The sequence below is a fragment of the Nannospalax galili genome, unplaced genomic scaffold (assembly GCF_000622305.1).
Source record: "Nannospalax galili isolate Female #2095 unplaced genomic scaffold, S.galili_v1.0 scaffold881, whole genome shotgun sequence".
NCBI classification, from domain to species: domain Eukaryota; kingdom Metazoa; phylum Chordata; class Mammalia; order Rodentia; family Spalacidae; genus Nannospalax; species Nannospalax galili.
In genome coordinates this window covers 707,321-733,505 of record NW_008344709.1, presented here as the reverse complement: position 1 = coordinate 733,505, position 26,185 = coordinate 707,321, and the positions used below count along the sequence as shown (strand labels likewise).

The window sequence follows — 26,185 nt, the reverse complement described above, 5'->3', positions numbered from 1 at the left end:
GAATCCCAGTGAGGCTTTCTGTACCAGAGCTGATTGAATTTGGACCAGGGGCCATTCCTTCATATTGTGCGAGCCAGTCATAAAGGCAGGTGAGGTAGTCTACTTTCTGTTTGCTGTGATAAAATACTGTCCAAAACTAACTTGGGGAAGAAAAGGTTTATTTCTCCTTTCTCTTCCACCTGTCAGTTCATCGCTGTGGGAAGTCAGGGCAGAAACTCCAGGTTTGGCAGGAATCTGCAGGCAGGACCTGAAGTAGAGAACATGGAGGAACACTGCCTGCTTGTTTAAAACCTGACCCGTGCTGAGTTCACTTGCTTAGACAATGCAGGACCACCTGCCCAGCAGTAGACTACCCACAATGGATTGGAACCTCTCACATCACTCATCAATCAGCAAAATGCCTCACAGACGTGCCCACAGACCAATCCAATAAGAAAATTCCACAACTGTGGTTACCTCTTCCCAAGGACAGTAAGTTGATAACACAATTGACCAAAAAAAAAAAAAAGATCATAGGCTCTAATGTAGGGAATAAGGAATAAATACCCCCAGGTAGAGCTAGGATGATGCATGTTTGTGAACACTGGTTTCTTAAGCCAAGTATGTCCCTATGATATATCAAACTATGGCCATAATTAAAACTGGGTGCTTACCTAGATCTTGCATCCTAAGTGCCAAAAAAAAAAAAAAAAAAAAAAAAAAAAAAAATCATAGGCTCTAATGGAGGGAATAAGGAATAAATACCTCCAGGTAGAGCTAGGATGATGCATGTTTGTGAACACTGGTTTGTTAAGCCACGTATGTCCCTATGATATATCAAACTATGGCCATAATTAAAACTGGGCGCTTACATAGATCTTGCACATTGAGTGAAGTAAAAAAAAAAAAAAAAAAAAAAAAAAAAAAAATCATAGGCTCTAATGGAGGGAATAAGGAATAAATACCTCCAGGTAGAGCTAGGATGATGCATGTTTGTGAACACTGGTTTGTTAAGCCACGTATGTCCCTATGATATATCAAACTATGGCCATAATTAAAACTGGGCGCTTACATAGATCTTGCACATTGAGTGAAGTTCTTAGTAATTTCTTGATTTTTTTCATGTCATATGTAATTATTATGGTCAACACAACAGAATTCCCTCCTATTTTCTTATACACATTAATGTCTAGATCTGAATTAAGTTTTTTCCTAAAACTGAATTATCATCATCCATCTAACAGAACAAATTGTCAGTTCTCTGAAGCAGATTGCATCCTGGTCTTATAATCATGAGTGTAGTAAGGTGTAAAACTTTTCTGTGAGGCCACCTGAGCTTAGGGATGCATTAGAAATGCAAACCACTCATGCATACACAACACAAATTCCCTAGAGTCCTAATCATTTAAGAACACCCTTCAAGAAGGATCTTTAGGCCCCAAGTGTTATGTGTCCCTAGGGTGATGATCTATCTAAAAGAAGGTCTAATATATATTCACAAGTTACCAATGAAGGTTCAAAATTAACTCAGAAGTTACCTGTTGGTTCTTTACTAAGACTTCATTAACTTTTGTAAAAATAAGGAGGATTTCATGGTTTTGGTTAATTTTTATTTAGTTCTGTTTCATTGATTTTTTTCCCTATTGATTTTTGGTATATTTTGTTTAATATTTCCTCCAAATACACTTAAGATCAATTTTACCCTTGATTTCTTTGTCTTAGAGATATGTGTAGACTAATGTTCAAAAGACAGGGATAATAACAAATCTAATAATATAATAATGCCTGATCAGTGTTACCTTATTTGTTATTTCTTTGGATTTTGTTGTATCATTTTCTATTTGCTATGGTAGATCTAATTCACTCTAATAAGACCTTTGCTAACTCATAAGCTGCTGAAGTATACTAATCTCTCATGAATCAGCATGTGTTCATTGCTTAAAATGGGTTTCTTTATGAACAATTCAGACAGAATAACTGGTTTACCTGTTTTCCCTTTACTCTCCTGTATTCCCATTCACTCCACTAAATCACTTCCAGGTCAAAAGATAACCACATACAACTTTGTTAGATAGTGACAAGTACACCTTCTATAGACTGTTAGTTTGTATTTCCACCAAATGTGTATGTAAGCCTTTAAAGATTTTTTTGTCAGCCTAATAATAAAGAAATTAAATCAGAACATAATTTAGTTTGCTTTCCTCTTATTACTGGTATAACTGTATATGATACTATAAGTACAATTTCATTTTATGTATTTTATGAATTATGTATCTGTCTCTTCCAACTAAATTTATTTTTGTAAAAAATCCTGTTTTCAAAGTATTTTTTATTGAATTTTTGTTTATTTCATACAATACATCTTAATCACATTTAGACACCCTCTTCCATCATATTTCACACACCCTCTCCCCACCGGATATACCAGTACCTTCAGTAACAGACAGAAGAAACCTTACTACAAGTTGCTGGTCAGGGTATCCAAGAGACTCCCAAATTGACACAGACTGACACACCTGTTGGGAGCTATTAGTATAAGCACATCCATTATGTACACTGAGTTGTGGCAGGCTTGCTTGTTTACTTTATGAACTTTTGCCTTGACTCAAGAGCTTGTGTGTTTTGCACATAAGCACCGAATTGTTCTGCCAAGTCAGGAAGAATGTGTTGATAATTTAAGGAAGATAGTTAAATGGTTGAATTCACAGTAAGTATTTGACTCTTCCTTGATCCTCAAATAGCGGTGGGAAAAATGAGCTGTTGATGATAATTCAGCTAAGCAAACTGTGGCTATCTGATGTTCTACTGTATAAGAAGGCTGAGCTAAAAATAAACCAGGGCTGCAGTCTCTACTGACAGTCCTCCCAAGTATCTTTCTCTGTCTATTGCTTTTCTTTCATCCTCACTCCCCCTTTCAGGTGCTGTTCGCCTTGGCCGGCTGGCTCCAGCACACACCCCATGATTACTTCTCCAAATTTTGAAGGAAAGACCTTATTGCTTAAGACAGGAAATACTCAGGTACAGGACTTGGAGCAAAAGAGCTGGATCTGACCTGGAAGCCTCCTCTCTGAAGACTACCTCTCATAGTTTTGGAGAATAATATGCAAGCTATAAAGAGTGAAAATCAATCAATGGTCCAACCCCAGCTTTAAAGCCTAATAACCACAACAAGAACCAGCAGAATAAACTATATTGGTGCAGTAGTGGCACTTTTATATTGGGGGTAATCAACACCTATCTAATTGGACTTAAAGCCCTCTCAATGGGAAGGAATTAATGTGTTTCACTGTAAACATAGCCAAAAACACATGGCTGGAGAGGTCATAGATCTTAGAAAAAGCCCTATGTCTATCACATCCCTAGAGAAACATAATGTCTTATGATATGATGATATGGGTCCTTATATTTAAAGATCAGTACACTACTCACCACTCACCAAGGAAACTTCTTTTCAAAAGACAGAGACTATCACAGAGTTCTACAACTAGTTGCACACAGAGAATGAGTGTCTGTGAGATGCCCAAACATAAATGACACATTTACAACAGTGCCTCTACACCTAAAATTCACAGAACTTAGTGGAATAAGGTGTAGAAGGAATACTAATACATTTCTCAACTCTCATTTGTGAAGCTTCCTCATACAGAGAAGGCCACAACTGACTAACGTATAGAGAATAAGAAAGTGCAAACTGTGTGTCCCTAGATAAGACTATTGTATTAAATATCACCCATTGAGGGCTGAGGGACCATTGGGGGAAAATGAACCTGTGTTATTTAACTGAATTATTTAAAATCTGTCACAATATTTAAGAAAAGAATTAGGACTTTATTACAGGGAGAATTGTCAGAATTACCCATTTTTCCAGGCTTATTTAAGTGATGGTTAATAGTTTGCTGCTATTTTTTCCTAACTAACCCAAAACCTGAGAGTGTGAGAGACTACAAAGAAATATGAACATTTTAAAATGTTACAGGATAATACAGATGTTGAAAACACCCAAGAAAAGGGAATTCGGTATGATGTGCCACAAGAGGGGCATGGGATCCCCATGCAGTGAGCAGCCTAGGAGTGCAGTTCATCCCAGAAGGGTTCAAAACAGGAAGACACAGTTCCAGTGCAAATGACTTCACCTCAGGAGTTTACCTAAAGCTGGTGAGGGTTTAGGGAATACAAAATAAAAAGAAATCTCTTACTTTAACAGATTCCATTCAAAAAGATTAAATGTTCAAAAAAATGAAAGTGCACTCTCTCATAGCATCCTTAAAGGGAAGCTGAGGCCTCTGTGTTCACAGCCGAATTTCCCAGAATTATTCTCAAGATGAAAAGGGAAGACAAAGAAAAAAATCAAGAAACAGGTGCTTTTGTTTGCAAATGAGTATTTCTATATTCCTCTCATAGAAACTCAGAGTAAACATGTATATGTTGCAATCTGTAAGTAGTTTAGCTGAAAAGAAATCTGTTCATCATAATAAGCTCAGTATTTCCTACATCTGTTTGATATCGAACAGTTAAATAAGCTTTAAAAACTGGAGGAATTCTCTGAATCCTGTCTTATGCACTTAGGCCTTGATCCATATTTTAAACAATGGTCCACTTCTTCAGTGTTCATCACTAAATGATCAACTCAAGTGTCTTACAAGGAAAAGGAAAAATGGAAAGCAGGAGTACAGAACTACCATTCCCTAAGTATGGCACACATGCTGATCTTCCCTGGCCTGGTCATGAGCTCCTCCCTTACAATAGCATCTTATAGTTCAGGCCTCAGGTGAGTCCATTACAAAATGAAATTTCTGTCTCCCATGTTTGTATTTGGTATAGCCTTTAATTCTAAACAATGTGGTACTATTTTTGAAACCAAAATTGTGAAAACATCTTCACTTCAGTGAACATTAAAAAGAGTGAGAACTTACTTTTTAAAAATGAACGTGCATTCTTATCAGAAAAAAAGTGACATATGTAAAAAATCACCTGGTAAATATGAACTGTATCTAGCAGAGTACAAACGAGTTTACCTTACCCCTGAGAAAATATATTGATAGTTTACATAGTTTGAAGACAGTAATTTTAAAGTTAGTGATTTGACTAGTGAAATTGTAAGAAAGAAAAAAAACTACAACTAAAATAAAATGAACAAATATATGGTGACTCAAAACATAAACATATTCAGGAAAATGTAGTCATATCAAATATTTACCTGAGCCCTAGAAAACAGGTGGTGTAAGATGAAACTTCTTAAAACAGTTAGAAAACTTTTCACAGATTTGAATTCTGATTTTCAAATTTGGGCCTGAGTACTATGAGTAATCTTTAAAGGTCGTTAAGTCAAAGAAGGGCATGATTAAAATAATTGTGTGTGAAGATGCACTCTGAATAAACCTTCCGTGAGTCAGAGGAGATTCCTGAAAGAGGAATTTATAAGAATAAATAGTGTGAATTGGGGGAATCTAGAATAGCTCACATGACATAGAAAATAAGAATAAAAAAGAAGAATTAATTTTGTGGGCCTTGAAACCTAGAAAAATGACACGGCATGAGCAAAAATTTTAAGGCATCAACAGAAACTATGTTTTATAGAAGGTCATGAATTTATTGATGTTAATGTGGAAAGGGTGAACACAACTCATTTGACCTTTTGGCATCTAGGGACACACGCATACAGAGTAAGATTTGAATTCCTCCTTCTTGCCCAAACATTTTTACAACTTTACTTAGTAAGCAGATAAGCTCCTGCTTCACCCAGACCTCCACTTCTGTTTTACATTTTTCAAGAGGAATCTGCTGTTTCCCATTCCATTATTTTGATCCTTCTCCCTGGGTTCTACTCCATTGTAGATCTTAGCACATTGCATTGATTTTCTGTGGATTTTATTTCCTGACTCTCTTTCTTAACTGCAAGCTTCTTAATAGAAGAAAGAGTCCCTTTGTCAAATAACCTGACAAAGTATTTTAAACACCTTAGAGTCTTACTAAAGGAATACAAAGGAGATAGTTGTACTGATTTTGGTAGTGGACGTGGTAAGTTGCAAAGGTTATGGATCAGAAAAATAAAAATAAAAGTATTGTAAGGTGCACCACCAGATAAGACCACTCAGACTATGTTTTGCCAAATGAAATCTTTTACTGGTTGGCCAGGGGTTACACAGGGGTGTTGGAAACCATGTGTAGCCCGGAACCATCTCTAGGGTAAGCTTTTATACAAAGAAACTATAACCAGGAGTGAAAAGTTTAAGTTCCTAGGCTTACTGGTAGAAAGTCCCCTTAACAATTTCTGTTCTATTAAGCAAAAATTACTGTATTGCAGAAGCAAGCCAAGCATAACCTACATAAGCCATAAATCTGCAGTTATCAGGTGCACTCCTGGCCGGTTCCCAAGACAATCTGGGGTCCTGCAGATGTTAAAGAAACTATAACCAGGAGTGAAAAGTTTAAGTTCCTAGGCTTACTGGTAGAAAGTCCCCTTAACAATTTCTGTTCTATTAAGCAAAAATTACTGTATTGCAGAAGCAAGCCAAGCATAACCTACAGAAGCCATAAATCTGCAGTTATCAGGTGCACTCCTGGCCAGTTCCCAAGACAATCTGGGGTCCTGCAGATGTGTGTTCCCATACCATGGGCCAACTGTCTGATAATTTCAGAGACTGGAGTCATCCTAAACTTCAACATGACATAGCTGTGGTTAAGAAGGTGCCATATCACAAAAGTTACCTCTTAATTTTTTGTGTGTAAGATATGTGTTCTCCTGCACATATCTCAAAGGTGTTATATAAAATGAATGGGGTTTCTCTTCTGCTAATAAATACATGGAGCAGAGAATGATGCGTGGGTCATGATAGGGTGAGGCTGGATATGAGGGAGAAAGTCTGAATATAACAAAAATTCATTGTATGAAATTATTCAATCAATGAAATTTCTCTTAAACAAAATTTACTTTTGAGACAAGATCTACCTAAGCTGACTTGAACTCACAATCCTTTTTGCTTTAGCCTCTTTATTGTTCAAATTTATCATGCAACAATATACTCAGTGAAATTTACAGTAATAGATACATTCTATGAGATGAATGATGTCATTCCAAAGGGAAGAAAAAGGAAAAATGGCAAGCAGTGGTTGAGAGCACAACTATTTTGAAGGTGTGTTGCACCCCTAGCACTTTGTCTATCCCTCATCATGTCTCTCTCAAAAGCCCCACTGCTCTTTTTCATACAAAACCTCCCAGAAGGTATTTAGATACTGACAACTTGCTCTCATGTTTAAGAGGTGAAAAGAGACTATCAATAAGAAAAACAAATAGTAATGCCTGTTATAAATTAAACAAGATAATATATAATCATCTTATTCCTGAATACAAAGTTAAATGTTACCTATCTGATACATATGGTTTGAAACAACTTTTGGGTATATCTGTTTTGTAATAAAGATTGTTGAAAAAAGGTGACTTGAAATATCCTCTGGCTTCTGGGTACACAAATTAGAAACATGGTAGTGGACAGTACTTTGAAATAAATTACTGATAATACCTGATTGCCTGGAATGAAGGCCTGGGTCACACCTCACCTTGTTCACCTTAGTACTTAAAAACAAAATACTGTTATATAGAAATAGACACAAATAAGTTCTGGATGAGTTTTCGGTTTGTTTATTTTTTACTGGTTAAATGATGATTTCACAATATTGATTTCTTGTGATATTATGCTTCAAACCTTCTTTTGTAAATGCAGTGGTGGTTTAATTATTCTTGGACATTACCTTTTTGTCTAAAGTATTCATTTTAATCTGTAGTTTTATTGAGTTGTTGTGCATTTCATATAATACATCTTAAATTTAGACACCATTTCCAATTGTACTCCCCTTATCCCCCCACCAGATTTCATTAATTCCGTAATATATTTTAAGATCTATCTGGTCAAACATTTGTAGCCAGAGGTCCCTTGGTGCAAGTTTATTCATTGGAGTCTAGTCATCCTATTCTGAGTCTCTCCATTAAAGAATATCCATTCTCCTTCACCCCATAGTAATCAGTTGACAATAGTTCTTCGGCTAAGGTTGGGCTGCTTCCCATTTTCACAGTTCTACTGCAAGATTTGTTTTTGTTTGTTTGTTTGTTTGTTTGTTTGTTTTTCTGTGTGTGTCTGATTGAGTCAGCATAGGTCTTGTGCATGCTGTTACCATTATTGCAAGTTCATATTAACAAGTTCCCAGAGGCCTGAAAGCCTCTGTTTCCTTATGTTCATGCACCAACCCTGGTTGTTACAATATTTTGCCACCTCTTCCAAAATTGTCCCTGAGTCATAGGTGGGTGAAATTTAATACAGAGATCCTATCCAAGGACATGCATTATGCAGTCTTTTAATTGATAAAGTATTCTCTTGAAAAATAAGCATGGTCAGTACCATAGACATACATTTCCATGAATTGCCAGTGAACAACCGTATTACACTTTTTTTTAAAATGGTAAGCTTACTAAACATGGATAAGAGGTAATTAATATTAATTATGAAGTATACATTAGGTAACATCATCTTTAAAACACTATAGCAAGTAGGAGAAGAAAGAGTTGAATGTTCTCTAATTTCAATCAGCAGTTTTGTAACTATACTTTAGAAGTCCCTCAAAGCTGCAGCTATTCTCCTGATTCCCAAGGGCAATTCCCCATACTGCTGTACACAGTGGGAAAGCCATGATTCTTCAGTACAAAATAAAGTCTCATAGTCTAAGGCTCCTTTTTGTCCTGAAGAAAATTAATTCTTCGTGGAGTTATTAAAAGTTTTGTTCCCATGAGAATTTTTCAGAGTTTCTCTCTAAATGATACAAAATGCAAAGGTAATTTATTTTCCATCTCAACTTCCAAGGGGATTGCATCTCTAAGGAAATAAACTCAGACTCATAGATTCCCAGTTGTATTGTTGAAATGAAGTGAAATCTACTGTATTTTCTACTTCTTAATGAGAAGTCTTTTTTTTATTTCATTTTATTGAATTTTTGTGATTTTCATAAAACATAGTTTAATGGCATCTAATCCCTCTCCACGTCTTCCCTCTTCCCTGACTGCTCCTTACCCAATACCCAATTTAATGAATTCTAGTGTGTGTGTGTGTGTGTGTGTGTGTGTGCATGTGTGTGCGCACATGTGTGTGTGTGTGTGTGTGTGTGTGTGTATGTGTGTGTGTGCATGTGTGTGCGCACGTATGTGTGTGTGTTCTAAGGCCTATAGAGTGTGGTTTGTAAAACCCAAGGTCCGTCAGTGTTAATCCATTCACTGGGCCCACCTAGAGTCTCAATCCTGCAAGACACTATATTTCTCCCTTCCAGCATCCATCAAATCCCAAGATTTCCTGAGTGTGGGTTAGGGTTTCTTACTCACCCCAAACTAATGAAACACAGAGTATAAGTGTCTCTGAGATGATTAACACCAAGTGACACATTGTCAGTGCAACCTCTGCACTTAGGATGAATACATCTCTTAACTCTCACTAGAGAAATTTTCTTATGCAGTAGATGGTGATTAACATGTAGATCAGCAATGAGCCAACGTGCAGAGAACAAGAGGTCTAAGAGTGTTTATCCCTGAATAAGTCACTTGTTTGAAACCTCTGCAGCCCAAGACTCAGGGATCATTGCAGAAGATGAGATGGAAAGATTGTAAGAGCCAGAGACGGGGGATGATCAAAAGGAAACAGACTATTACAGGCAACTGGTCATTTGCTCATATGCACTCAGGGCAACTCTGACAGCATGCACAAGTCCTATGTAAGCTCAAAGCTCAAACCAGAGAATTCTTTTTCCTTAAGAATGTTTTGGTTTTATTTTATCTTTTTTTTTTTTTAGTTTTGTCATTGTGAAAAAACTAGGAAGGAGGATTTTGAATGTTTTTCTCATAAATAAATGATAGCTGACTGAGGTGGCAGTGCTCATTATCCTGACTGGATTTTTGCATAGTCTATACCCATGTGTTGCTTGAAATAATTTTCTCTAGTGTGATCTCCCCCCTCTTCTCCAAAAGGTACGTCTTCTAAGTTCCCCAATCAAGACTTGGAGGTGGAAAGAGTCCTCAGAGCTTCGAAATTACTAATTTCGGAATATTTTCTTAATTTTCAGACCCAACCAATTTTAATCTGTCCTTCAAAAGTATTGACAGGTTCACAGATGTTCAGAGATTAGTGACCACCTAATATATTTACTTGGAAATATAGCTGCTTTGTTACATAACTTCATGCAGTAAATGATGCAATAATATCACTCGAAATCAAGCAAGCAAAAAATAAATTTAAGGAAATCCACACTGCTAAAAATAGTATACCTGGGGGTTAGATTGAGGTCATTCAGATCTTTTATCATTTTGAAAATTTCTGCTCACCCCTCCCTAGTTCCTGACTTTATTTCGGATAAAATTGTAGTTCATTTTTAGTAAAGTATCAAATATGTCTTTTTGTTTTCAATAAAATGTGCCATCAATGATTTTCTTTCAGGCAAGTATGTCTAAATTTTTCTTTTAGACAGAATATTATGAAAATTAAAGTAAACCTGTGATTTATTTTATAAATGATGTAAACGTTATTATAATGAAAAAAAGCTCAACCATTCTTTTAGCTATTTTAACCAATGTTTTTGATGTTTGGAATAGTACTTCACCTCTTTCTCTTCCTGTTTTCATTCTCAGTAAAATGATAGTCCCCTGCAGCTTTATTTTTTTTCTCTCAGCCATCTCAACATATCAACACATTCAACTGTACCACTCAAACATGGGTTTTCTCCCTGTTCATTCTATTGTTTGTGCTGTATGATTTGCCTTCTCTACTTAGGATTAACTTTCTTTGCTTATCTAAGTATTCCGAGTTTGGACATACAGTCCAAGCTGGCTGATTCTGAACAAGCAACCCTCCTGTATGTGTATCACCCAACCTGAGATTTCAAGAATCTGCCTCCATACACAGCACGTTTATTTGTTTGCTTGTTTGTTTTTCAATGTACTTTTTTTGGTCTTTTTTAAGGCAGGGTCTCCTTGTAGCCCCAGCTGGCCTGGGACTCACTAAGTAGACCAGGCTGGACTTGAACTCAACAGAGATCCTCCTGGCTCCCCTGTGCTTCTATTAATGTTGTGCGCCACCATGTCCGACTAATTGTACATTATTTTTAGAGGAGTTTGAGTTCATAGTAAAGTTGACTGGCAATTTTAACTGATATATGAATCTAAACATGAGCCTAGGCAAGTATCAATCATCCAAAGTCCATAAATGCTTGATGATTCATACCTAGTGCTATGATTCCAAGTTTTAAATCATGTGTAAGGACCTGCATCTACCACCAAAAGGTTACTGCCCTAATCATTTCCTTTTGTTTATTATGTTATTTTCTCCTTCCTTGAACTTTGAAACTATGATGACTTTTACAGTCACCATAGTTTTACTGATTGTAGAGGTTGTATATTTAGAATGATGCAGTATGTAAACTTTTCAGATTGAATTTTTTCACTCAGTAACTAACACACCATTAAGATTCATTCTTTTTTTGTTGTGACAAGTCGTTTCTCTTCTGGTTGAAATAAATTTCTTTATGTGGAAAAACTATGGAATATTTATTCTTTCAAGCATTGGAAGGTGTTGAAATTTGCTCCATGTTCTGGCCCATAAGGGTCTTAAACAACTCTGAACATCTGCGTGCAGGTTTTTTATAGGGACATTTAATTTCAAATATAAGTGATTATAATTGTTAGATCAATTGGTAAAAATATTGTGTATTGTTCATAGGCCTGTGACATTTCTCTGAACAATGATTTCTTAAATATGACCTTAAACGCACAGACAAGAAAAGAAAGAATATGTCCCATGATATTAAACCAAACTCAAATAAAGATCCAGTAAACTGAAAATCAGCCCACAGCTGAATGTAAGGAACTTAAGTCACCAAAGGCTTATGATAAAACCATCCAGAATCTCCAGGAAATGTATGTTAAATGAAAATTACATATAAAATCACAATTTTTAGGGTAACTATCTTCAAGAAGGAAATAAAAGCAAGTGTTGGGAGAATGTGAAGGACAAAAATTCCTTAAATATTCTGGGACTCTAAATTAGAATGGCAATTATACAAAACAATAAGGAATTCTCTCAAACCTTAAAAGTAAAGCTGCTATATTAAATAATGCTTCTGCTGCATATATGCACAAATGAAAAGTAATAATTATGTTAAAGGTAGAGTTGCGCCCTTGTGATGTGTACAGAATCATTCAACTCCATCAATATGTGGAATCAGCCTTGTGAAAATATCTTTCACAATGATGAGTGCATACCAAAAATATATGGTATGTCCACAAAATGGAATCCTATCTAGCTGAGGACATGAAAGTACCTATAGGGAACAATAGTGGAAGAAATACGGTTACCACAGAAAAGCAAATATTGAATGCGGAATCTGAAAATGTGGAAATCACAGAGAGTAGAGTGTGGTTACTAGAGGATCAAGTGGGAGCAGGAAGGGGAGATGCTGATCAAAACCAGAAGTTTATGATTACAGAAGAGGATGTGCTCAAGAAATCTATTGCCCAATAGAGAAGATTCAATTCTAAAATTGTATTATACACCAAAAATTATTCTGAGAGATTTCAGATATTTTAACCAGAAAAGATTAAGAATATGAGATTGTAAATACGGTAATTACATTTATTTAGTTGTTCCACACTGAATACATTATTTTAATTTGAGCTCCTATCGCACCTCCCGTTATCACCTTCTCCCCCTGCCCAATTTAATGTACTCATGTGTGTGTGTGTGTGTGTGTTTGTGTGTGTGTTTTCTTGTGGTCATCTACTACCTCTGCCTCTTACAGTGTGTGTGTGTGTGTGTGTGTGTGTGTGTGTGTGTGTGTGTGTTTTCTTGTGGTCATCTACTACCTCTGCCTCTTACAATCTTTGTGCCTGCATCTTCCGCAATGATCAATGAACCCTGGGAAACATATGTTTGATATCGGTTCCTATTCAAAGAAAAGCACCCTGTGGCCTCTACTTCTCTGCACATTGGCCAGTTGTAGGTTTCTGGGTTAATCATGTGCATGAGGAAATCTCTGGTGAGAGTTGTGAAATGCATTAATTTATGAATATAACAATATGTCATTAATAGTTATTTCAATATGATAATTTTTTTAGTACAAAACTAGTATTAGGTTCTTGCCTATATCCTGTAACCTCTCTAGCAGCAGATTCCAAAGTCTCATATCAATGTTAAGTATGGGAAGGTCACATAAACAGAAATGTCACGTTAATATGACATCATTTTAAAGTACATATGTTTGAATCCTGATAAAAATGTCTTCAGATCGAGACTATATGAAATCGAAATGTGGGAATTCTGTTTTTGAATAGTCTAGAAATTCCTATGACCACATCTAGTACAAACCTTTTATTCTGTAAATTAGAAAAGCAAGACACAATTATCACAAGTCTAAAAATTAGGTGAAATATTGGAAATAATCCAGCTCAAGGCACCATCTTCCACCATCAGTGCACGTGTCAGAGTAGAAACAGCTGGAGTGCAGTGTGAATCCATGGCTTTGCTCGCTCTGTAGCTGATGCCAAGTGGAAAGCAATAGGCAAGAAGCTTTTGAAGTACTTTGTTTTATTATCACTTTACACATGAGGAAACCCATGCCCCAAAGTCACATAAAGTTTTTGAGTACATTTAACCTGCAAATAAGAATTCTGAAATTCAAATATAGTTAATCAAATATGATATTATTGATCTCACTACATTGCTTCTAGACAAATTCCCAACTTATTATGCATTCCTCCTTTGCAATTGGTTTACACTACACTACATTGCTGAAAATGAATAATTTGTTTTTATTGATGTATTTTAGGAAAGGACAAAAAATGAAAGAAATATGAATTTTTACAAAAATCATCCATACAGCCTGCCAACCAATTTTATGTCACTCTTCTTCTATCCATCATTTCTTTTCAAGTGAAAAATTAAACAGCACGGATTTAGAAGAGGTGCATGTGCCTCCAGTATTTAGAGAGCTTCTCCTGATTTCCTTAGTTGTTTTAAGCATTGGAGGTAAAATAGTGAATAAATTACACATGGAAATCAATCACACCATTAACTTGTTATTCAGGTCCTTATTTTATGATGTGTTCTGAAGTACAATAGACAGGAGCCCCTAAACTATGGACGGTGATTTAGCAGGTGTTTCTTTTCAGCTATTTCAAAACCACTGACAAAAAAAGAGAAAAATGGGCTGAAGAGATGGCTCAGCAATTGAGAATAGTGGCTGGGCTTGAAGAGCACCAAGTTTGGTTCCCGGCACTCACATGGCAACTAACGACTGTCCATAACTCCATTTCCATGGGATCCTACATTTTCGTCTGACCTCAAAAGGCGTTTCATAATAACATGGGCAAACTTTCTACATCCAGGCAAAACACTCACACACATAATTAAAAAGAATCTAAAGATCTATGATGAGATTTACACAAGCAAAATTTATGAATAGTTTATTCAGAACTGAATTCACTCAGTAATATGTTGATTGAAATCTCTTATAAAACAATAGTGCTAAATATAATAACTTATCTGTACCATTACAATTTCCAATACTATTTATTGGTGTGCATTGTGTACTTTATGATACAGTAGGCAATTTACCTATATAATGTTCATCTGGATGAAGATAATTGATAGAAGATATTATCGAGATTCCGTGACTCAGATTTCTCAAAATAACATATTAAAGTATATCGTTCCTAAGTTTCTTAGTGGTATAATTTAGATATTAAAAATGATTTTATCTATAGAATTGTATATGATGAAAAGTTAATCAAAATCATAGATTGATGCATAGGGGTTGGAAACTACACACCTAATTTTATCCTTGGCTTTGTGTCAAGTCAATATAAACATATTGTACTTTAACGTTCTTAGCAGACAAGAGTATTCATCTATTTCACAGGAAAGAAAAAAAATACATAATTTATATCTGTAATTTGAAAATTATGAAGGACAGGTGGACAAGAAGTTCAAAACTTATCTGAGCAAGTATTGGCAACTGATAGCTTCTGGGAGAGGTAAAGTCAGTGCTTTTCAAGTATGTGACTCAGTCTACTTTGACCAGCTCCCAAGGGATAGATCCATACCCAAGAGAATTTGGTAGCAGAAATTAGACTGGGTAGGCCTTTTAAAAAATGAAATTTCAGGTTAGACAGTGAGAAAGAGGAGAGATAAATAATGTCTAACTAATTTTTTAAAATCCATAGGGAACCATATTTGTTCAACAACCTACCAGAAAAGTATACATACATAATCTCTACATGAGTCCATGTATATGGATAAAGGCTACATAACAAGAAAGAGTTCCAGACAGGAGATACCTTCCTTTGAGTTGTTGACCAGGGTGGTCCAAGAGACTCCCAAAATTACTCAGGATATTGCCACAGCCCTTGATGGCCTCCCAGAGCTTGAAGGTAAAACCCTGCTGCTGAGGTTGAAACATACTTGGGACACAGGATTGGGAGCAATAGATCTGCAACTCACCTGCAACCACTTCTCCTGAAGGCTAGCTCCCATAGCTTTGGAGAGTGCTGTGAAGGTGTCAAGGAAAAACATCAATGATAATTCAACACCAGCTTCAAGACTGAAAAACCACATCAATGGCCAGCACAGCATATGTCACTGGTGCAGTGGTGACACTTTTATCTTGGGGGCAATCAACAGCTACTTAATTTGACTAAATGCCCACTCAATGGAGGGAAACTCAAGTGTGGTAATGTAAACATAACCTAATACACATGGCTGGAGTGGCCGTAGACTTTAAGAGAAAACCCCAATACTGTCATATTGCTAGACTAATATGATTTCTTACTATGTTCAAAATATTTTTCCTTATATTTACAGACAAATATCCTAGTCACCAATCATCAAAGAAGCTTATTTTGCACCAGAGACTATTACCAAGTGCCACAACTGATCACACACGGACACTCTCTATGAATTGGCCAGACCTAAGTGACACATCTACAAGGCAACATCTACACCTAAAGGTCATGGAACGTTGAACATAAAACATAAAGATGACACTAATGAATCTCTCAGTTCTCAGTACTGAAGCTCACCTATGTATCTGTGGGCCGGGAACACAAAAGGTCATAAATAGCCAAAGTGTAGAGATGAAGAGTCAGGGAACATTGTGAAAGAGGAGGGAGAAAGATTGTAAGAACTAGGGACAAGGTGCGTGATCAAATGGAAACAGAGTCCAACAAGGTCCTGGGAACCTGCTCATTGGATTCTATGGCAATGGTGTCAGCATACACAAGTCACATGCAAACTCAGGCAGACAATAACCCAGCATAGAACTGGGAAAATGAACACAAGACCTCAATCTTATCTGAAGAAATGTTGGTAACTGTTGCACCAAATTTTTCCCTGAGAGACTTGTGTGTGCAGGTGCTCTCAGTGATCCCAGGGCCCCACGGTCCTGTAAACCACCACAATGTTCCTATTCAATTACAGTTTGGGGAATAAGAAAATGTATTTGGGCTTGCCAACAATATTTAGAGGGCCACTTACAAAGACATGATCTCTTGTGTTCTCTGTCTCTTCCATACTTGAGATCTGTGCCATCAGCACAAGTCCTCATGTTCCATTTCAAAATGGCAACTACCCTTCCTCTTTTTCCCAGTGTGCTCAGTGTTTCTAAGTATTAGGAGGTTCAGTTCTAGTTTCATCAGAGGATACGCCCACCCAACAGCAACTGAGTACTGCTAGATGAAGAAGAGCTGTTCTTCCTAAAATAAGGGATTCTAGATAGCCTGACTAGATTTAGTGGACAGACTTGCATTGGGGAAAGGCTGGGGACACTGACAACCCAGTGGGCCTTAAAAGGGATAAAATATATGAGCTCCAGTTGGGGAGGTGTGGGAGGGTGCCACTGGGAATGGGTGCATGAAGATGATTAATATTTTTGAACTGTTTTGTATGAAATACACAAAAATTCAATAAAAATTATTCAGGAAAAAATAGCCAAGCCTTACCAAATGTACAGAGAAAGAAACACAGCTGTACCTTCTACAATTACCTTCAGATTATGTTACCGCCCTCTCCTAACTTTATTATTTGTAAACTGATAATTCATACATGTATGAGTTATCATACACTTTTTTAAAGCTATTAAAATGTTTTAATGAAATTGTGTGTTTTCGTCAAATGTTTTACATGTTAAAATGTTTAGCAACAGTTATTTATTCCTATTCTCATTTCTCGGCCTGAGACAGTGACTCCAGCGGAGTCTCTCTCTCTCTCTCTCTCTCTCTCTCTCTCTCTCTCTCTCTCAGCTATTAAGCATTGTGGAGCACAAGCTTTGAGGCAGAGTGCTAAAGAGAAAGAATTCAGACTTTAAATAGAAAGTGCCACCATCCCAGCGGTTAGACTGTGAAACAGTCAAGGAAAAGGTCCATTTACGTTGTGAATCAGAAAAAAAAATCCACCTTTCTGTGTTATCTACTTCCAAAATAATCCTTTTATTAAACATTTCTATATGAAAATAGCTTACAAAATCTCTTAAAATCTATACTTTCATATATCTTTCACAGCATACCACTTCATAACTGATATTGACATTTTTCTCATGACTTTTATTTCCATTATTTCAGTTTCCACTGCAAATTGAGTTGATATTACAAAAGGATGGACCTCTTTGCCACCTATATCAACCCTCTCCTCCCCAAGGCTCAGGGATCATTGTGGAAGAAGAAGAAGCAGAAAGATTTTAAGAGCTGGAGTTAATGCATGATCACAATTAAACAGTTTTCCAGACATCTTGGGAAGTTACTCAGATGAACTTGCAGTAATGGTGACAGCCTGGAAAAGTTCTATACAACCTCAAACTAAAGAACATCCCAGCATATTCATGGTGACATGGATAAAAATCCCCATCTCTACCTGAGGAACTATTGGAAATTGATGACTGCTGGGAACTCTTAAGGCTGAGACTTGGTAGGTTAACCAGGTTCCAGTTGATGGACCCACAATGGAGCACATTTGGCAATACAAAATTGACTCTATAGTCAATTTTGTGTATACTTTTGTATATTAAAGCACATGAAATTGAGTTGGGAATAATAAGGGTTTTCAGATAGTGGAGAGGATCTAAACAAGATCAAAATATATTGTATGAAATTCACAATTATTCTTATAAAAAGGAAAAATAAATGTTTGCATCTATTTGAAAAAACAAATTATCTTTGTATACAAAGAAGAAAAAATCAATCCAATGATTGAGCAGGTTTTAAGTATAACATTTTAACTGTTTTGTGCTTAAAAATTGTATCCTTGAAAAATATTCTTAACCTATGCTAAATATAGATCCTATATTTACAGACAAGTATACAGGACACCACTTGACAAATAAATTTCTTTTTGCAACAGATGCTGGCTATTGCAGAATCCCACAACTGGTCACACACTGAGAATAAACGTCTGCCCTAGGTGACATATCTTCAGTGGAACCTATACAAATGCTCATGGAACATAGCAGAACAGGGGGAGGGGAGTAAAAAAATCTAGTGCATCTCTTAACTCTCACCAGTGAAACTTCTTTATACGACATTGACTGATGCACACAAAAGGCCACAACTGACCAACTTTTAAAGAATAAAGGACTTCAGAGTGTGTGTCTCTGTATAGGACTCCTATATTAAAACTTTCTCACCTGTGAGTCAGGTACCATTGAGGAAGAGGGAACAGAAAGTTTGTAAGAGCTGTGGTTGGGTGATGAACATAAAAAAGCAGAAGCTTTCAGGCCACTGGGAGCTTTCACATGAGAACTTGTGGCAATGTCGGTATTGGGCACAGGACCCATGCCAACTAAATAAGATAACCCAGAGTGAAGTGAGGGTCATGGACAGTGGGCAGACCCTAGTCTGGGAACTGCTGGAGACTGATTTCATGTGCTTTTGTAATTAAATGATGCATAAAAGTTTATTACAATAAAAATATAATAAAAGACTAAAGAACATGAATTTAAGGATGGTAGCACATTGAAAGTGGAGATGTGGGTGGGGGTCTGGATATGATTAAAGTACAATGTATAAAATTCTCAAAGAATCAAGAGAAATAAATAAGCAAGTTAAAAAATTAAGCCAGTCCCTTCTGCATGAAATAACTACCATCATCACGACTTCCGCTGAGCCTGATTGCTAAACATAGTCACAATTGGGCTTGTTGAGAGCTGTGCTCATTCATGAGGGAACTGATACTGATTCTAACCACTCCAACAGCTATCAAAATATCTGAAAGCAAACTCTGAATCCATCACTCTAGAGTCCAGCCTTAGAAGACAGGAAAAGAAAAATGAAGAAGAAGCCAATGGAGGGACGCTTTTGGAAGCCCTTGTCAAGAAATTCCAGTGGACTCTCATATGAACATTTGAAAATTGCCCTGTTCTTTTTTTCTAGTTCCCTGTCTAGAACTTGTAATGCTAATCACTCTCGCCTTTACTTCTTCACATCTCCCATTCAAGATTCAAGGACTTTCTTTTCCCCCTGGAGATAAGTTATGCAATTTGGGAGTCTTTTAGATAGACCCACTGAAGGGGTACTCCAATTGCCTCACCCTGTGTCCCTGCTCAGCATGGAAGAAGCCAGAGTGGTCTTCGTCCCTATTCCCTACTGGCAGTTTGGGTAACTCCTTCAGAGGATGGTGTGATAAGAATTGGAATTGGCTAGGCAGTTAGGGTAAAAAGACCCTAAAGAAATGTAGCCAGTTTCTAGGCTAAAAGTTAAAATGTTCTTGGGCCTGTTAGCAACATACTTTGTTCTAAGGCCAAAAATGTCAAAAATATTTGAGAGCTTGTATAGAATCCTTAAAAGATTTTAGGGCTACCTCTTCAGAGGAGGGAATGTTGGAATGGAGGATGTGGGTATGGATTTTATCAAAACACCTTATATGCTCATATGAAATTCTCAATAAAGTTTTTGTAAAAAAAATTAAGACATTAATAAATTTGATGATATAACCCAAGGTTAACCTTTCAATAATATTCTATAATTAGTATATATTCTCTTCGTTCACTTATTCAACTATCTTCCTGGGAAATATATTCTGCATTAGCTGATGGGTTGTGTTCCCAAGTTCTCTTAGGGTCCATTACTCCTGGTGCTATTAGGAAAACCATATAACACATCTTTATCTGAATTGTTCACAATTTATATCCTGGGTAGGGGAAATAGAGTAATTTACAAAGGTGAACACCTGGTACCCCACAAATGTGAACACCCAGCAGCTGCTCCATTCTGTAGCTCAGTGACAGCAGTTCCAGATTGCTTCCAGCCCCTGCCCATAGTCTCCGTGAGCTTTTGCCCATGCTTTGTGTGCCCACAGTCTCACCCCAGGTCAGTAAATCCCCCCTCTCTTGTCCACAAAGGCGAGACACCAGGCCATTTTTCCACACCCCTGCCAAGTTGGCACCAGCACGCCTTCCTCCATGGCTAACTCTCCTCAGCCAATTCTCCACAGCGCCCTTGACTGGTCAGCTTACAGGCCTGGTCAGCTGACACCCCTTGGATGAACAAGTACCTCTCTGGACACAGGGAGTGTATACTTGTTACCTGAGAATATCACATAGGATTTGGGCCTGACCTACTCCAGCTGAGAAATTACATGTGGAAATTAGAGAAATCAAGAAAATGTAGAATAGACTCTATCTATTGTCAACTCAAGAAAACAAATAATTCCAAGAGGAAAAAGAAGTGATATCATTGTGACTGTTCATGCATTGATACTTTCTATGAATTACATGTGTTGTTTGGATATGAATTTTATTAACAGTGTCTCTGCAAGATGTAGTATATGAAACAGGTAGAGGTATTATTTTAATGCAATGCTTAATTATATATATATATATTCCTTACAAATATTGTGACATGTGGGAACATTTTCTGATTTATTATTAATACATTTTCAGAGTTATGTTTCCGTACTATTGAATTATCCAGTGCTCTAAAAATTCCAGAGAGAATATGTAACATTTAAAATAATCTCAAGGCCTTGGTGTCCCTGAAGAATTGTGATAAGATGAAATCCCTTCCAAAATGCATCCATACCATCACCCCAGGTATATGTGTCTGTTACTTTATATGGAATTTTAAAAGACTATTAATGTGACCATGTTAAGAATCTTAATATACAACTGAATATCATGATTCATAAGGTGCACTTTAAATGGAATCAGACATAGTTTATAAGAGATAGAAGATGATGATTTCACTCAAAAGTGCCTCTTTTATGACCACAAGGCAGAAATAGGAGTGATACAAACACAAACTAAACACCTCAGCTGTTAAGAAGCTGAGATGCCATTTGTACATTTTCTCTCCTAGAATTTCTAGAAGGAATGAACTTCAGTCAAGTCATTAGTTGGAGTCTTTCCATTAACTGTAATTTTGACTATCTGGTGCTTGAATTATAACAGTACAATGCCTTTTAATTTAAGCTACCAGATTTGTGGAAAAGTATTGCAACAAACACAGAAAATTAAAAAAGATTTCCAGGTAATATGCCACTACCTCCTCATAAAGGAAAGCCTTTGAACTCATCGTACATCCTAGTACCAACTGTGTATATGCAGAAAGAGGGGCTGTCACTGTAGGCGTGTCACCAAATGCACAAAGCAATAGCATGGATATGTTGGGATCAGGTCATAAACCATCAATCAAAATGAAAATGTACTCCACATCTGTATTTGTCTTTTGAAGAAAACTGAACTATTCCAATTAAAATTGTTCATATGTAAAATGTTTCATATTTTATGCCAATTATCTTCCATTTGGTGTTTTTTAGTCCTTATATATTTAAGGCTTTTACTCTGGAGTTCAACAATCTCATAAAACTGTTTTTAAACTGAAATAAAGTTTTCACAGTATGGTTAAATTTAATCATTTTTATAAAGAAATGAGGTACTTAAGATAAAACATTTATACAAGATGACTAAGACGACCATACATAATTTTTCTTCACACTGAACAATTTGCCATATTAGGGAAAATTACTGAAATGGTATCTTAACTGAATGTGGATGTAAACTCATTCATATGTGTATTTGTCTCAAAACTCAGGAAGAACTTCCTTTAAATGTAATTATGTAATTCTAAGTATTATTAGCTACAGACAATTAATATCACAGCCTTAAAATCATGGTATTTATACATTATTCCTTTTTTGTTAACTGTTCTTTCCCTTAAACATTTCCAAAGGTCATTTTGTCCATCAGAAAACTGTATTGTTTGAAAATCTGCAAAAGTGACAGATTATAGGACCCAGAGGAGGTGAACAACAGAAGGAAACAGAGTTTCCAGGCACTTGTGCAGTTTCTCATATGAACTCACATCAATGGTGACAACATAAACCAGTCTCAAGTAAGCTCATGGGAGACAAATACCAGTACAGACATGGGAAGTGTATATGAAACCACACCCCTGCAAAGTAACTATTGACAATTGATGTCTGCAAGGAAGGAGGGAGTCAGTCTTGGCTATGGGTGAGATTCCTGGTAGGTGAACCAGGCTCCAGTAGATGAACCTGTGACAAGTGCAATTGAGGACACAAACTTGACTCTATAAGCATCTATCATCTATCTATCTATCTATCTATCTATCTATCTATCTATCTATCTATCATCTATCTATCTATCAATCTATCTATCATCTATCATCTATCTATTTCTATCTATCTATCATCTATCTATCTATCTATCTATCTATCTATCAATCAACATCTATCATCTATAATCTCTCTCTCTATCTCTATCTATTTATATAATTATATATTTTTATTTGACAGTTGTTAGAGTGGAGTAAAGGGAGGAACAGATAGGGTAAGGATCCTAAATATTATCAAAATATGTTGCATTAAATTCACAAAACTTCAATAAAAAAAGAAAAAAAGAATAAAAATAAATTTTAACGTGTATCAGTTTTTCTCAAACAGAAAATATTCATAATTTAAATAGGTATGACTAATCTTTCTCATTGAGAGTAAGGGCCTTTACTTTCTTGTTCTCGCTAGGTTAGGATGACTGCCTTCCACCAATCACCTTCTTCAGTGCATTCTTCACATCCTTGCTCCTCAGGCTGTAGATAAGGGGATTAAGCATTGGAATCACTGTGGTGTAGAAAACAGAAGACACTTTTTCCTGTTCCATATTATTGCTGGAAGGTGGCTTGAAATACATGAATGTAATAGACCCAAAGAAGATGCCCACAGCCATGATGTGGGAACTACAGGTACCAAAGGCTTTGGACTGACCTTCAGTGGAACGGATGTGGAGGATGCAAGTCAGGATGAAGGCATAAGAGATGATGACAGCTAGTGTTGGTGCTAAGGTATTAATTCCTCCAATAATAAACAGCAGTATCTCATTGATATGTGTACTGGAGCAAGAAAGAGTCAGCAAGGGTAGAATGTCACAAAAGTAATGGCTCACAATATGAGACCCACAGAAGGATAGCATTGACATGCGGGTGGTATGGACAGTGGCCCCAAAGATTCCCAGTGAGTACACAACAGCCATCATTATGGCACAGACCCTGTGGGACATGACTATGTTGTAAAGTAGTGGGCTACAGATGGCAACATAGCGATCATAGGCCATGACAGTCAAGAGGTAGCCTTCTGCAATGACAAAAATCAGGAAGAAGTAAAGTTGAGTCATGCACTCCAGAAAGGAGATCACGTTCCTCTCTGACACAAAGTTCACCAGCATCTTAGGGGTAATGACAGAGGAGTAGCAGAGGTCAATGAAGGATAAATGAGTGAGAAGATAATACATTGGGGAGTGAAGTTGAGAGCTGATGGTGATTAAGAGAATCATGCCCAAATTCCCCACCACTGTGACCACATATATTCCAAGAAACAAGAGGAAGAGTGGTAATTGAAGATCTGGGCATCTCGTTAACCCTTCAAGGATAAAATCAGTCACCAAAGAATGGTTTGTGGTAGCCATTTCTTATAAAATATTATCTGTAGGAAGTAGAGAGACATAGAGTTCATAAGGAATTTTATTTTCTGATTCTTAAAGCAGAAGGTCATGGGTCTTTTGTTGTTTTCTCTCTCTTATAACCTCATGTATCCCTTACCTTTCTTCTGTACAAGGACCTATAGAGTGCTTGGAGATGAAAACTGAATGCAACCATAGTCTTTGTTATACTCAACCCTATTGATTTATCCTTTTTAAGCCAGTGGGTTTTTGTTTTGTTCTCAGGCTTAACTCCTTAACTATTTCAAATTAAGAATAAACACAATTTTTCCAAACCTAACTCATGTGTTTACATCATTAAAATAATGAATACCCTCTTCATATGAGCACATGCCAAAAGAAATTTCAGTTTCATGATATGATATCAAATATAGCTTGCGTGATATTAAAATCATCTTGATCGACTTCCCAATGCATCTACTGACTCAGCATAATATTATATAAAACTAGGACTAAAACACAGAAAAGGTGTGTACAAGAAATGAAAACAAAACATTTGTTATGTTTTTTCGAAAAGCACAGAGGTCAATTCATACCTGTTGTTCCTACACTGGCTTGGGAAAAACTGTCATATATTATAGGCAGTTATCTATATCAATAGTGACAAACAAACATTGTGATGGTTATTCGGATTTAAGAAGGAGATCTATTGGTGATATTGTAACAATTCTGTTGTCAAGCTTTATGGTGGTAATCTAGAGGCATCCCAGAGACAGGTGGATGTTGCCCTTAAATACTGTCACAGAACCCAGCACACGGGCTTTTCTTCTCCCTAAATAATATCTAGTCCTTGAATGTGTTCATTGATAAATAAGAACCCAGTTATAACCTAGACTTTATAATTTAGTACTGATTGCTGTCTACTATATTAGAAAAGTTTTAGCTAGTGTAAGCCAATCACAGAAGAAATAACTTCTAGGCAGGTCAACAAAATTTTAGGACCTTAGGTCATTGAAATAAGCGTTCTGGCAAGGTTTGTGTGGCTGAGCAGTGGTTCTTAAAGGAAATATCAAAACCACCATGCAGATAATGTGAAATCAAATTAAGAAAATAAAATCATCATGGGTATACATAGATATAAAATGACTAAATGAGAATATTTCAAATTTGTGATTATATTTTCTATTTCCTGATTTTAAAGCAGTTGGTCTTCTCTGAAGTCACTTCAAATGTAAGCAGATATAACCTCATTAACAAACACATAGCCTGGTGATAAGAATTGTAACACCACTCTGGAAGTAGTTCATGTGGAAATGAATATTATCTGTTTCTAGACTAATTAAGTTACATATGCTTTTCCTTAGTAGTAAATGTATTAATTAACTTTTTAAGAATTAAAGGAATCAGAAGACATTTTAAAAAATTTAAAACTTGATATGTACTGTGTTATAGGTGGTAAAATGAATCTAATATGTTGAAGAACTAAATGCTATTAAAACCACTTAAATAGTACTATTCAGTCACAATTTAGGACTTATAGAACCTTCTGAGAAATTGATATCCACTTACCATAAAATGATTACCTTTAGACAGCAGGATTCTATATTATTTGAAAATTTTTGGGTAGGGCTTAGACATATAAAAGTAATTCATTCCCAAAGGCTCACAAACTCTCCTAAGATTCATGGGCACTACACAATTAGTGAAGAAAACTGGGGCTTTTCACGATCTCAAAAACATTTCATCACCCAAGGGATTCAGCTTGGTTAGCAAAACAACAATAAAGCCCATATTGTCTTTCTATCACATTTTAAAATTCACAAAGTAGTTTAAAGCATCCTCCTTCTGGGCAGTATTTTCTACATGAATCGCACTGTAGTAGATTTCAGACAACACAAAGAAATTTATTTTAGACTGGAAGAATTATTGAATTTTCCTAATCAGCAGCCTATGTTTCGAAAAGGGAATCAGTAAGGGAATACAGTTCTTCACCAGCATTGTTATTGGGATAAATGCCATTAAAGCACTCTTTCCTGCAAGGAAACACTTGCTTGCATGGTGTAATTATTTTAGACTACTGCTGAAATTTCAACTTTCTGCTTTGCACCTAGAAACACATGCTCCACACACTTCTGTAACTAGCTTTTGAGCATTCCAAACTTGTGAGATGACAATGTTATTGCCCCACTGTCTCATATTTTCTCATTTTGTTGAAAGAAAAAGCATAAAGCATATATATATATATATT

General features: G+C 36.3%; 1 protein-coding gene across 1 annotated transcript; it reads right to left on the bottom strand.

The window, feature by feature from the left end:
* Positions 1 to 23,028: 23,028 nt before the first annotated feature.
* On the bottom strand, positions 23,029 to 23,967 carry LOC103740367 (olfactory receptor 8D2-like). Its single transcript, XM_008840947.2, has one exon. It carries the CDS (start codon positions 23,962 to 23,964, stop codon positions 23,029 to 23,031), a length of 936 nt encoding a protein of 311 aa, XP_008839169.1. The 5' UTR covers positions 23,965 to 23,967.
* Between the last annotated feature and the right edge of the window lie 2,218 nt (positions 23,968 to 26,185).